The following is a 15,119-nucleotide window of genomic DNA, read 5'->3' on the forward strand; positions in this document are numbered from 1 at the left end:
CGATCTGGGCGCTCATGATTAATTTCCTGTGTCATTCAATCAGATTTCAGGCACGCACACTACACTTAGACACTTAGACAAACATGTAACATTTAAAACATTTTACATGTATGATCATTTTGTTTATTTACCCCGCCATGTAGGCAGCCATACTCCGTTTTCAGGGATGTGCATGCTGGGTATGTTCTTGTTTCCATAACCTACCGAACTGTGACATGGATTACAGGATCTTTAACATGCGTATACACACGAAGGGGGTTTAGGCACTGGGAGGTCTGCACATCTTGACCTGGGAGATTGGAAAAATCTCCACCCTTTACCCACCAGGCGCCACTGAGATTTGAACCCAGGACCCTCAGATTGAAAGTCCAACACTTTAACCATTTGGCTATTGCACCTGTCAATAGACCTGTGATTTAAACAAAATCATCTGGAAAACTGCCCAAACTCTGTGAAGTTGGCAACATTTAGATTCACCTTAATAACATATAACATTCCTTTCTGTTCAATATAACATGCATCAAAACTTACATAACAAAATGAAAAAACAAAATAGGCTGATAAATAATGAGAAACATCATTTATCAGACAACCATAAACCAAGATCAAGTATAGTTTTACTTTATAGTGATGTGTAAAAAGGTATGAGACAGAACTGTTGGTACGACTGTCATTTGTTGTTTTTTTATCAGCTTATGTTCATGACACATGGAGTTTTCATAGCAGCTGAGTACATTCAGATATCAAAATATATTGTGTTGTACTGTCCGCTCAACGCTTGTGTCAGAAACTGACGTAAGTTTACAGCTGGCCCCTTGGGCCAACAGCAGAGTGAGAGCTGTGTTATCAACGGTTTCTCCAAATCGATGGGTCATTCACAGCTTAGTCTTGAGCATAGGACTATCACTCTCAAACAAAGAGGTAATATTGCACTGGCTCTTGGTGCTGCACCCTTGGGGGCTAGTGGTTGCCTCTACTGCTGTCCTGATCGTTTTAGTCAGACACAACTGACTGTCATACACACATATTGTGTTGTATTTCTAGTATTGTCTTTCATAAAAAAAAAAATCTGTGTGATATTCGGGCTGCCCCTTCTCTATGGGGAAAACTCATCACCATAGCCACCTTTCTTTCTTTGCTTTTTTCTTTCTGTAAGTGTATCTTTTTTAATATCAAAGTGGATTTTCAATAGAATATTGCCAAGGACATCCCTTTTGTTGCCGTAGGTTCCTTTACATGCATCAAGTACATGCTGCACATGGAGCCTCAGATGATCGTCTAATCCAAAAGACTAATACTCATACCACAGAGGGGGCAGTAAAAATCCTGTTGTGTTGGATTCATGTGTATGTGATTTGTGAAGCATTCAACTGGTTTCCTCCTCAGGCTTTAAGTTGTGTGCTTCTCTACTAAAAAAAAAAAAAAAAAAAAAAAAAAAAAAAAAGACCAAGTTATTGCTTTCTTTTCTTGTTATTTAGTTTTGTTATACGTTTCTGTCTTATGAGATCAAAAGTTATTGAGCTTGTTTGTGTTGTTTACAGGGTTCCTACAGATGCAACCAACCAAATTTCGTGCTTTTTTCAGACCTTTTTCCTGACCAAACTGAAAATTTTCTATACCAGACACAAAGCCTATCTGATTCTGAAATTAGTCTGCTACACCAGTGATCAAAGAGACTGGTGCAAGTCATGGAATCAATGTTAAATTTTCATCATTTCTTTTTTGTTTGTTTGTTTTCTAAATGCACTACTGTTCAAATTTCATCATTTCTTGTTTGTTCATTTGTTTTCTAAATGCATTACCATTCAATTTTCACCATTTCTTGTTTGTTTCTTTGTTTTCTAAAAGCATCACTGTTCGATTTTTATCACTTCTTGTTTGTTTGTTTGTTTCCTAAATGCATTACTGTTCAATTTCTAACACTCTGTGTTTGTTCCTTTGTTTTCTAAATGCATTACGCTGAAATATCAGTTATCTCTCTTATGCCTCATTATGACTGTCATTTATTTTACTAACATGAACACAACTTGCTGTTGCCTTCTAACACAACAGAGAACCTTCAGTTTATCACCTTGTCCAGGATTTTGGTCTTTCCAGTGTCCACGTGACCCAAGACACACACCACAGGGGCTCGCAAGACGTCTGTCGTTTTGCGCTCTTCTGCTGCCTGCTGTCGTTTCTGTCAGAAAACACACAAAATTGTTTTAACACAGGAAATAAACATGTTCTTTCATTTACTTCCTTTCTTTTTCATTTAAAAGGACATTGTGTCAATATTTAATGGACACAACAGCCGAGCGGTTGAAGTCTTGGACTTTCAGTCTGAGGGTCGTAGGTTCGAATCACGGTGATGGTGGAGATTTTTACGATCTCCCAAGTCAACATGTATACGCAAGTGGATCAAATACGCACATTAAAGATCCTGTAATCATGTCAGCATTCGGTGGGTTATGGAAACAAGAACATACCCAGCATGCACACCCCAAAAGCGGAGTATGGCTGTCTACATGGCGGGGTAAAAACGGTCATACATGTAAAAGCCCACTCGTGTACATACGAGTGAACATGGGAGCTGCAGCACACAAACGCAGAAGAAGTGGCAATATTTAACTCCCCAACCTCCTCTTCTTCTTTCATGCTCAGAAACACTATCACTCTGTCCTGAACACTAGAAAGACAAACACATTTAGATGCATGCCAATTTTCACACAGGCACACAAGCATGTGTGCAGGTAAGCACACAATACAAAAACATGTTACAGAAAAATGATCTTTTCCAATCCATTCTTGTCCACATGCGTTCCTAGACATCTGCTCTCTTTTAAGTACCATGTATGTCAGTGAACTTTTAAAAATAACAACATGTTTTGTTGTTGTGTATCTTTTTATTCCAGCTATGACACAGAAATGACTAATTAAAAAAAGAAAGAAGAAAAAAGGCTACAGATGTTTTAGTTCTTTTTAATAAACCCTTTCCCTCTCTTCTCAAAGCACACACACACAAGCATGCATTCACTTTTCTACACACACACACACACAGAAAGCAAATATGTTGCTAAATTTACCAAAACTTTTTCCCTGCCACGTTCCACAGGGGTTCTCTCGTCTTCACTCTCGCTCTCCTCTGAACTCTCCTCTTCCTCAGAGCTTTCCTCCTCCTCCGACTCCTCTTCATCCTCCGACTCCTTGGATTCTTCAGAGGTTTGTTTTTTCACCTTCTGTTTGGAATCTGCTGTGAACAGGAAAACAACGTAGATGTTTATTCTCCCTTTCTTTGTGTGTTTGGTTTCAGTTTACGTCTGAGAGCGAACACAGAAATAACACATAGCTTTCCTTTTCTGATCTCATATGCATCAAATTTTTACAAATAAAAAACAAAAAAAAAACCCAACATGTACTGATTAGTAATGAACAACATAATTCTATTCCATAAATCGTCTTCAAAGACGATAACCAAATACCATGATTACACTGCTGGTTATAAACCTATTCATTTATGACAAAAATTCCAATGACCAAAAAAAAAAGAAAAAAGAAAAAAAAAAGAAAACAAAACAAAATTCCTTCAAAAAAAAAAAAAAAAAAGACAAAAAAAAGACAAATGAACTCCATAAGGAGATCCAAAACATATTTACAGCTCACAATGCAAAAATTAGTTCTTGTCAAAATATTCTGACAGACCTGATACAAGTCACAGTTTGTATTCTAAATGTTTCAATCGGAAAGTGAACAAGGCAGCCAACATCAAGCATTTTACTGTTTAACATCCAAACAAAGTGATGGTTATTTTTTATCAAACTTCCAACCTGTTCCTCTCTTTAGTGCTGCTTTATGGCTAGGATATTTCGTAACACAGACAGATTTGCTTGCTGCGCCCTGTACAAAATGAACCTGAAGGCACAAACAGCCATATATTGTGATATTAATCCGTTCAAGATTATTCCAACTCATCATTTTACACTGACATATACTGAATGCAGTTAAGTTTGGTTGTTTTTTTCCTATCCATCAAAATGTCCCTAATCCAATGATGGATGATCCTGAAATGAGCCAAAGAAACTTTTGCCAGTCAGGATGTGGACCAAACCAAACTGCTGTTTTTTTCTTGGATGAAAATCCAGTTTCATGAAAAGAAGTCCGAGAACTTGCACCTCAGCATGGGTCAAGCACTAGTGACAGATCGCACAGTGCAGGACTGATCAAATTCCAGATGTTTACCATCCACAAAGACTCACCATAGTACACATAAAAGCTTTTCTGATGGTTATTACTGAAGTGTCCAAACAAAATTCCATACTTTTTCCAGGCCTTTTCTGAACCAGACTTACCAAAAATTTTCAAACAAAAAGCAAAACAAACTGAATCAAAAATCTGTCTGCTACACTGCTGATGAATGAGTTGGGCAGATATCCTGGTATCAATGTTCAATTTTCATATTTTGTTTCTTCTTATTTTTTTTGTTTTTTAAATGCATTTAACCCTTTGTTGAATGGTACTCACCAAGGGTTTTATCAAAATTCCAAGTCTTTTCAAGACACTGAAGGACAAAATCATATTTCCTCCAAGATTTTTTCAAAACCAGGAAATGATACACTCATTTTTCTAAGACTTCTTCCAGATTTCCATGACTGTTTACAGATGCCCTCTTTAGTGTTCCTGGAACAACAAACCATCTCCTGTACCCTCCTATCCCCCATTACCTGCGGTCTCTCCTGCCTCCTCCTCTTCCTTTTCTTCTTCTGCTTCCGACTCTTCATCCCAGGCTTCCTTGATCTCCTCCTCTTCTGGCTCCGCAACTTCCATCTTCTCCTCTGCCTGCTCCTCCTCTGCAGGGGCAGCTTCTTCACTGGGGAGTTCTGGAACCCTCTCATCCTCTGGGGAAGGTGACTTTTCAGAGGTGTCTTCTGTATAAAAAAAAGAAAAAAGAAAAAAAAAGACACAGTAAGAATTGCAGAGAAGAGAACTAGCCCCATGGGGCACTGGGTGAATACAGGGAAAGCAGACACAGATAAAAATGTTTTATTCAAATTAAGGAAGCGGCTTCATATTGATCGGGCTTACATGAATAACAATACAATAACCGTAAATTAAGCCAATAAAGGAAACAGTTAATAAACAGGAGTTCTGCAAACAAATATTAGGAGACTGCAGTGTGTAGCCTTGTTTCCTTCATAACTCATTGTTGCTGGTTCCAAAACCTGGTTTGGTCAAGGGGGTGGGTGAGGGGATTCTAGCTTTGGTCCCACTGCCTAAAACGAGTGTGTGTGTCTTTGTGTGTGAGTCAAAGAGACAGAGAGAGAATGTTTGCATGTACATGTATGAGTACACTTATTGCCAGAAGATTACACATTAATTTTCAGTCCTTAACCGACTGTGATATCAGTCTATCCCACCTTTCTGCTGGCTGTCCTTTTTCTTTTTCCCATAGAAGGGCCGTTTCTTGGGCACCTCGTCTTTGTTTGGCACATTTCCACCTGCAATCACAGACAACCATTGTCCATCACATGATAATAAAACAAACATGCAAAAAATGGAAAAAAAAACCCACAAAAACAACAACAACAACAACAAAAACACAATTAAACAATGGGGTGTTTTCCAGTGCTGAGAAATCTGAATCAAGATTAACTCCTGAAATGCTGAACCTTGGTGAAGTTATATCAGTGTGGCATGAGTTTAACTGTAAGTGCTGTAATTACTTCTTGTGTACTTATCAATGGTGTGATTGATATTACTGAACAAAAGGAATGCAGTCCCCAGTGGAAGATGTACAAATAAAGGTAACTGACAACCTGAAAAGTAAGCTTTGTCTTACCTGACGAGCATACTTGTAAGCAACAGTGAAGGGTTAATCTAGATCATAATACTCTTTGATGGCTACTTACAGAGTCTTCCCAGTTAGAAGACCCAAAATTTGCATTATTTTGAAATGACAGTGACCAAAGAGTAAAGGAGATGGAAGAACTATCACCTAAGCAAAATCAGTTTCATACACATAACATTAACAATGGTTCAACTTCATTGTTTTGAAGTTAAGCAACACCGTAGCAGTGCAGAAGAAAGAAAAACAACAACATCATTTTATTGTTCTACATGGGAAAATGTTGCCTTTGGAATTTTAAGTTAACATCCTCTGCTTAGAGCTGAATTCTGACAGAAATTATTGGATTTTGGATGTGCATATTTTGATACTCTACAAATGATTGCTCATTCACCCTCCTGACACTGCCAAAGCTGATCTGATGCAATGCCACAGCTGCTGTGCAAAAGCCAAAATATAGCCATCCAGTTATCTCCCCTCTCATGCCAGGCTGCACCTCAACGATTGCCAAAGTGCTGCTATTAGGTGAGTGCACCGTTGGGTGCCAGTAGTTGATTTATACCCCAGTAACAGTAATACACTTCCAATCCATTCACACTGATATCATGTTCCAAAGATATTCAAACTGCCGTTATTTCCAAAGATCTGCAAACACCACCACTTACACTAAAGAGCTTAGGGTCTCAGAAGAGATCCATGCTTACACCTATCACATTCACTCCAAGACCAAAAAAAAAAAAAAAATTAAATACATAAAATAAAATTTTTTAAAAATTTTAAAAATAAAAAGTCCATTCAGTAGCATCAGCATTTAAACACCACCAAATAATCAAATATAGTGCAAGCAAAGCACCCAGAGACAACATGTTTGCCTGCAAACAAACTGATATGCACACTTGTATGCTTGAATAAATACACACTGTCCCTGAACTCTTCTACAGACATGCTTTCCCCAGAATCTAACTATCACTACTACAGCCTCCTAGAACCCGGAACAAACCCAAATCATCAGTGACACCACATTACAATTCCACGTCTGATAATATACTATTTCTTGTGGCCCTGAGCTCATTGCACAGCTGTAGATGACACTCACACTGATTTTGCTTTTGATGGTGTTCTACACGCATTCTCTTCGTCACTGCTTAAAGTATTCACAGGGAAGTTATCACATGAGAAGTCCTTTATCACCATGTTGGTTTGCCAATTCATTTCATGGCCTTTTTCAACTTCTAGCTCTGACAGAATGCCAGCACAGATAAAAATCAACCAACCACTGAATTTCATTTTTCTGTTAATAACCACATAAATTTTATACTTTCATAACACAGAGACATTTGTTGGTTTTCCAGGACAAATAATGGACAAACCAGCATGGCAGACATGTATGCTTCCAGCCTGCCTGTAACCCAAAACGGAGGCAGTGGCAGAATCGATTAGGTGTTTGTTTGACTTCTGGTCGGAGTTTGAGACCCCATTTTGTCATGGTGTTCTGTTCTTGGGAAAGGCACTTTACTCCAACTGTCCTCACACCACCCCGGTGTGAACAGGTACCCAATTTCAGCTGGGGAATGTTAAAAATGGTGGAAGGAGAGGATTGGGCCCCACCTTCCTATGCTGAGCCCTAGACACCGTGAATACAAATCCACAGCCCCAATGGCTGTAAATGGCTGAAGGACCAGGCCAGAAGCCCCTCACCCACCTTGCTCCTTGATGACATCCAGCATCTGGTTCAGCCTCATACGGTCCTGCTTCTGTTTCTCGGTGAGGAACTTGCCCTCCTTCTTCAGCCTTTCCTCTCGCTCCTTCTTTTTCTGTTTCTTTTTCATGCGACGCTCTTCCTCTAACCGTTTCTGCAAAGTCACCATCAAAGTTTTTAGATGCTGAAAATATCTTCTTTTTTTAATTTTCTTTGTTCAAAGCTTGAGAACATCTTGAAAATTTGGATAGGCTACATTTCAACAGAACGTAAACAAGACTTCCAAAGAAAATTTCTTAAACAATGCCAAAACACATATGAATACATATATATATATATATATATATATATATAACACAACAACAATGAAACAAGGAATATAGAAACGAAGATGGAAGGTGATAAAGACAAGTACAAATGAGAAAAAACAAAAACAACAAAAAAAACAACAACAAACAAACAAAAAACCTGAAAGAAAGGAAGTGGAAAGATTTTTAAATTCTTACCGCCTCCTCAAGCTTCTGGATTCGCTCCTGTTCCAGTCGCTCCGCCTCTTCTTCTTCCCTCTTCCTCCTTTCTTCCTCCTCTCTGATCTTGGCCTGCTGTTCCTTGATCTTGGCCAGCTGCACACACAATTTATGGGGATAATTATAGACACAAATAAAGAAATAATTAACCCACCACAGAAACAACTCAGTCTCACACTAACACAGGGTTCCCACAGATATGACCAAACAAAATTCCATTTGTCACCCAGACCTTTTCCAAACTGGACTGAAAAACTTCCATACTAAATACAAAATCTTGTCGGCAACGCCACTGCTGAAAAATTGGAGAATATCCTGGTATTGATGTTCAGTTTTTTTCTTCACTTTTTGTGTGTGTGTGTGTGTGTGTGTGTGTGTGCGTGTATGTGTTTTGGGTTTGGGGTTTTTGTTTTGTTTTTTAATGCATGAGGCTCTTTGTTTAATTCCAGACTTTTTCAGCACAAAAAGGAAAAACACATTATGGCAAGACTGTTCCAGCCCTGGAAATGTTTTTCTCTTCTAGTTGTTGTTTTTTTTTTTTGTTGTTGTTTTTTTTCGAAGACTTTTCAAGACTTCCATTGTTTTTCTTAACCCACAAAAGAAAAAAAAACCCCACACACACACACACAAAAAAAAAACCCAAACCCCCCCACCTCTACTGAACTTTTCTTTTCCCCTTCAACTGCTTCTGTCTTTCCAACCAACATGAGAAATCAATAGACAGACCAAATAACTTCTGGTTATGGTATGGTTAAGAAAAAAAAAAAAAAAAAAAAAGTAAAGCCCTACAACTACTTACCATTGCTGCATTTTTGGGCTTTTTCTCCTCCTTCTCCTTTTCACCCTTCTTCTTTTTCTTCTTCTTTCCCTCTTTCTCTCCATCACCCTCAGCCTCTCCTTCTGCAAAGAAAATGAGGCATGAAAGGAAATAGGTGCAAGCTTTGCTTCAAGTATATTACTTGTATAGTACTTGCATCCTACACCAAGTATCTGTGACTGTGTATGCACCCTCTCTTCTCCACATGCGCCACAGCAAAGATGCACAAGTGGACGCAGAGAAGAAACAGAAGGAAAAGCTTTTATCTATTGTTGCTTACAGCCCTACTGACCACACAGGGCCATATCAGGGCTGAAAAACTGAAAACATTGGTTCCACAGAACCTAAAGCAAATACAAGAACAAACAAATAATAAATAAAAAGAGAGAGACAGACAGACAGAGAGAGAGAGACAGAGAGAGACAGACAGACAGATAGACAGACAGACTGAGAGAGAGAGAGAGAGAGAGAGAGAAAAGAAAGAAAGACAAAAAGAAGAGAAAAGAAAATTAGACACAAGTAAGGGTCACAATCATGTACATGACATGTCTCTGAAGATTACCCTTCCATCAATTTTTCATCAAATAAAAAAAAAACTAAAAAAAACCCAACAAACCTGAAAAAAGAAGAAGTCATATGTACCTAAACATCAACATACATATATTCCTCCAGGTCTGTTAGTTCTGTATGTCAAAGTCTAGGTCTTTGCAAATGGCTACATGTCATCTACACTTATCAAAGTTGATCACAGGACTTCTACGGGAAACGCTAAAATTTACCTTCCCCAACTTCAGGCGCCGCTGGTGTGGCCTCACGTGACTCTTGGTCTGGCTTCCCTTCCGCTGCAGTTGCACTGACACCCTCCCCATCCTCTTTCTTCTGCTGCTGGCCCTTCTGCTGCATAGTCAAAACAAAACAATTGCAGATTTTCCAAAGACATAATAATAAAAAAAAAAGAAAGAAAAAAAAGGGGAAAAGTACAGCCCCTAGTTTCAGTGTCATCAGTTCGAAGAAGGCATCGATGTTTCAATGCAAAATGTTGTCATGATCGTCAGCCCATGAAGTCATATCAAGCCGTAAAATCTTTCATATAAACGTGACAGACAAGGTGTGTTTTCATAAACTTCTGTATTTATACACATACATAAATTCTCTTTTAAAAATAAATTACCAAGGATACTGAAATGTTTATCTTACTAACAAAGTTTAAAGTGTCACTGATTTAAAAAATAAATTTATCAAAATTTGAACACAATGCATTGATTTAAAATATAAATCTATCAAAATCTGAACGCAATTCTTTCTTTCAAAGATAAGAATTTATAGTAGTTAACTGGTTATTCACAGAAACAGCCTTTCTGCAATTCTTTTTTCACGGCCAATTAAGAAAGCCATACACAGAGCATTTACATAAAAATACAAAAAGGAAAAAAAGAATAAAAAGAAATGAAATGCTCTCTGACCTGCATGCAGCTGATTAAAAAAAAAAAAAAAAAATTTTTAAGTACATGATTTCACAGTAACCATACACAATTTCAGCTGATCCGTTCCTGGTGATGAATTTTACTGAACAGTGTCTACCTAGAAGTGAGATGAAACAAAATAAGTGTCGATCAAAAACATAAAAGGAAAAAAAACCAAAATAAACATCAGGTCAATTTTACCTGCAGTTTCTTCAGTCGTTCTCGTTCTTTTTTCTCTTTCTTTTTCTGTGCTGCTGTTTTCACTGTTCCCCCTTCTTCTGCTTCGCCCTCTGCTGCCTCTTCTCCTTCTCCCTCTGCTTCCTCCTCCTTCTTTTTGTTTTTCTTCTTTTTCTTCTTCTTTGTGTCTTCATCCGATTCGTAGTCATCGATGGTGACTACTCTGGGCGCTTGTTTCTCCACTTCCACGGCCGGTTGTTCCTCCTTCTTTTCTTCTCCTTCTCCAGCAGCTTCATCTTCTGCTGCGCCTTTTGCCTTCTTTTTCTTGCCCTTCTTCTTTTCTGTGGGTTCATCCAGAGCTGCCAGGATAGCGTCTACGTCTTCTTCCTCAGCGGTTTTTGCCTTGCCCTTCTTGTTCTTCTTCTTGTCCTTTTTGGACTTATTCTGTGATTCTTGATCAGCCACGCTCTCCAGAACAATTCCATTTCTTGAACTTTCCTGCTGCAACAGTGAATATGCAGCTCATAGAAATATATGTGATTAAAGAAAAAAAGTACATATACTATATATACTTTATAAATAAAGAAAAAAAGAAGAAAAAAAGGACATTTTGTCCACTTTTTCTATTTTTTTGTGTTTCTAAACTTTTTTTCTTTTTTTCTTTTTTAACTTTTTTTTTTTCATTCAGTGCTGATGCCTTTTGCAAATTCAAACAAAGCAGAGTAGATACTAATGATAGGGACAACTTTCAGCACTGCTCAAATCTAACTCATGAATACCACATGATCAGAAGACAAACATTAACACTGCCATATTATTTACCTCTCTCTCTTTTCATCTTTTTTTCTATCTTTAGTACTGACTATTTCCTGTTCAATGTTTCTTTTTTTCTTTTCTTTTTTTAATGTCACAATAAAAAGCAGAAAACTGTGTCATCAGCAGCTGGGACAAATTACAAAAGTTGAATTTATATGAAGAACAGACAGAATACAATACAAATACACATGCACTTTCCCCTCCCCCTCTCACACACAGTACACACATACACCCATGCATATGCACACATACAAAACTGACAAATCTGCTCTGACCTCTTCCTCTTCACTGTCTTTGCCTCCGTCATCATCATCGTCATCACCCAACAACATCTGAAACCGGGACTTGCTTTGCGGTGCTTCCTCTGGTTCATCATCATCATCTTCTGCTTCCTGTTTTTTCTTCTTCTTTTTTTCCTGAAATGACAAAGTTTGGTCAGATGGCACTCACTCTTTCTCCTGAAAACTCAATACCCTCAACTAAACAAATGTTTATTTTCCTGTCAACAAAAACACCCCAATGTATGCTTTCCTCTTACTTCTGACATAAAATATATGCCATAATATAACTGATGTGCGTTTGTGATGCATGCGTACATGTATATGCATGTGTATATTTCATTTGTTGTTAACCTGTCAAAAGAAAGAACCTTTTGATTCAGTTTTGGCAAGAAAATGCATTAAAAATATCTACCAACTATTGCAAAAAATCCACAGAATCTGTGATCAAGTTTCAACTACACAATGCATTCCTTCTCTCCCTTCACAAACTCACATTCAAACACGAGGAAACAGTAGATTAGATAAACATCATAAAAAAATATATATATCCAATAATTTTAAGTATTTAACACATTTTCTGTATAGGTCTGATATGTACCTTCTTCTTAGAAGCAGGTTGGATTTCAACCTCTGGCTCTTCAGTCTGCCCACCGTTAGCCTCCAACGCCATGGCTGCTATTTCTCGCTCAACATCTTCCCTGCAAAAATCAATGGTTTCAGTTTCAAGCAGGCAGTTCCAAGGCAAAATCTGAATTAAATTCTATAAAAAGCCAAATATAAAAAATTGTTTGAACTAATACGAACACCATGTAAGATCATACGCATAATAAAAATCATGATCTTGAAGATCTGAACTCAACTGTAGGCATATGATCAAATAAATGTATCCATCCATAATCCATTTATAACTGAAATCAATCACTTCAAAAAAATATCAATAATGGATATTTCTTACATATGATCAAATAAATGTATCCATCCATAATCCATTAATAACTAAAATCAATCACTTAAAAAAAATATCAATAATAGATATTTCTTATCACTAGCTACACATGTGTAAATTGTAATATCCCACATAACATAAATCATGGTCTTGAAGTATACTGACATTAAATGATTTATGAATGAATATTGGATCATTCTTAGCAAGTGCATTCCCTGAAAAACTGTCCTGGCTCAATCAGTCAACTTCGACTCAATGTGCTGTACAAGTGCAATAACAATCAATAAAAACAAGAAACAATGAAACTGAAAATAAACTTATTCACAATAGATAATAAACTATAAAGGTATCCTTAAGCATCCTGTAGTACACACGCACGTGCACAGACTATAGATAATGAATAAATGAGACTATTTGTAAACAACAACATGTAGTAGTTCTAAAGATTACAATCCATCATCAAAAATAAAATAAAACCCACATGTCATCATCCCTCTGGCTTTTCTTGCCCTTCTTTCCCTTCTTGGCTGCCTTGTTTGAGGGCTGATCGTCCATATCCTCTGTCTTTGTGTCAGCCTTTGGATTGACAGCAACCTCATCATCCTCACTGCAAACAAAAGAAAACTTCAATTCAGCTATTTTCATTTAAATCAGTTGAAGGTTTGAACTAAACAGTGTGACATAAAAATAATATTTTGAAAAATCGCATTCTTTTTTCCCAAAGACTTTTTTCCCCTGCCAGATGAAGATTATAACTATAAGAATTAGACATGGTACAATGACAAATGCAAAAGCATATAATATCACCTACAATCATAATCATATATCATATAAAATAATAAATATATTTTGAATATGTGTTAGTCATCAAAACTTTCTAAAACTATCCAAACAGCGCTAAAAATCTGTATTTAAAAAAAAAAGAAAAAAAAAGCAGAAATAAAAAAGCAGTCCATAATCCATTTGTGACTTCTGAAGATGGCAAGTTCTCGCATCTTGCTGGCATTTTTCATGAAGTAACATATAGTATATACCAAAGCAAAACTTGCACAATTCAAAACAATACTTTACACTAACTTCTAAGTCAGTAAGTGAAGTCTGTAAAAAAAAAAAAAATTGTTTGTTTTATAATATGAACACTGCAATAACATTAAGTTAACAAATCATTATACTGCTCTGTATTTTATTACTTGTGTCTAATTATCAAAAATTACAATGAACTCTTCAGAGTAATTCAGTTTCTTCCTCTCAAATAGAGTTCAAAATTTTTTATGTAGCTCTCTGAGTAACTTTGCCACCAAATAAGGATCAAATCTATTTCCCACCTTGCACCCGATTCCTTGTGCTTGTATTTCTCGCCCTCGCCACTTGCAGTCTCACTACAAGCATGTGACCGTGCTCACAAATAGCATACACGTCTCTGTACAATACTGAGGTAACTTTTCGCACGTTCGCACTCCAATTTTGTGACAAATAAAATAATCAACTTAATCAAGAACTTCTTCTCTAACACTGTAACAGTAACAGTCAAAGACACACTTCATTTTATGATTGCCTTCTGTCAACACAATCTTGTCTAGTTGTACTTTGTAGAGCAAATCACAATCTTCTGTCACATAAAATACTGAAGAAACCATGTCATGTGTTCAACACTGAATGAGAATTAGGTGAGATGGCTCAACGTCTGTATTTTAATTGCACATTTCCATTGCACCACATTGGCCCACATGTCATCATATGATCATTTGTAAAATACTGATTCCGTCATTTCTAATTATAACGAGAAAAACCATTGGAAGTCATGTTAGACTGATCGAATGTACAGGTCTGCCATATGAATCAAATTTTCTAATTCAGAAACAATCAAGCCAGCTGTTTGGACACCCACAACAAAGTTGGTAACCAGTAAAGTCTAAGCCTGTCAATGGGAACTGCGTAAATGATGATCGCCAACAACCATCAGTGGACCCCAGAGAGCAGTTCCTCATTACAGTTACGTCGGTCTATTGGTTACTGTAACATATTAATCAGAATCAAGATCATAACCAAATTAAGAAACTTACAAATCGTCGTCTTGTCCTTTCTTTCCCTTCTTCGGCTTCCCCATGGCTTCAGAGAGGTAGACAAAGCGCTTTTTACCGCAACAGTGCCGAACTGACTACATTAATGCCCCAAACAACGCGAAGGTATATCCAGTTACCGGAATCGAGCAAACCACTTAATGTCACACGAATTCAGATGCCTGTGAAACCAAATGCATATCATTGTAACTCTCTCTCTCTCTCTCTCTGTGAACAGAATTTATTAGAATCCAGTAAAGTTTGTTGTCATGAAACCTTATGGTTTACAAGACACGATCGAGGCACTGAAACACAAACGAAATGAACTGTTGAATTATTCATCATGTATTTGTAAATACAACACTGTCTTTTATATCATTTTAAAAAAATCTTCCTGGAGAAGATATATATATATATATATATATATATATATATATATATATATATATATGTATGTATGTATGTATGTATGCATGTATGAAAAGCCACAATCTTTTTTACGAGCAGGGTCA

The 15,119-nt window shown here is 37.1% G+C and overlaps 1 protein-coding gene across 5 annotated transcripts in view; it reads right to left on the reverse strand.

Annotated features, from left to right (window-relative positions):
• The window catches only part of LOC143283778 (eukaryotic translation initiation factor 5B-like), a 74,037-nt gene extending 59,299 nt beyond the window's left edge, over window positions 1–14,738 (reverse strand). The window contains exons 1-13 of one of the 5 annotated variants that reach the window (XM_076590135.1): window positions 14,611–14,738; window positions 13,029–13,154; window positions 12,200–12,299; window positions 11,596–11,736; window positions 10,529–11,002; window positions 9,644–9,761; window positions 8,847–8,947; window positions 8,027–8,143; window positions 7,524–7,674; window positions 5,394–5,474; window positions 4,701–4,904; window positions 3,066–3,232; window positions 2,072–2,179 (exon numbers count right to left, since the gene is read on the reverse strand). In XM_076590135.1, coding sequence (XP_076446250.1) covers window positions 2,072–2,179; window positions 3,066–3,232; window positions 4,701–4,904; window positions 5,394–5,474; window positions 7,524–7,674; window positions 8,027–8,143; window positions 8,847–8,947; window positions 9,644–9,761; window positions 10,529–11,002; window positions 11,596–11,736; window positions 12,200–12,299; window positions 13,029–13,154; window positions 14,611–14,654 — 1,932 coding nt within the window. In that variant the 5' untranslated portion in view covers window positions 14,655–14,738. Of the gene's footprint in view, window positions 1–2,071; window positions 2,180–3,065; window positions 3,233–4,700; window positions 4,905–5,393; window positions 5,475–7,523; window positions 7,675–8,026; window positions 8,144–8,846; window positions 8,948–9,643; window positions 9,762–10,528; window positions 11,006–11,595; window positions 11,737–12,199; window positions 12,300–13,028; window positions 13,155–13,872; window positions 14,127–14,610 lie in introns of those variants that run through there. The other 4 variants (XM_076590137.1, XM_076590136.1, XM_076590134.1 and 1 more) reach the window with 4 other exon arrangements.
• Window positions 14,739–15,119: the final 381 nt, after the last annotated feature.

The sequence above is a fragment of the Babylonia areolata genome, chromosome 7 (assembly GCF_041734735.1).
Source record: "Babylonia areolata isolate BAREFJ2019XMU chromosome 7, ASM4173473v1, whole genome shotgun sequence".
NCBI classification, from domain to species: domain Eukaryota; kingdom Metazoa; phylum Mollusca; class Gastropoda; order Neogastropoda; family Buccinidae; genus Babylonia; species Babylonia areolata.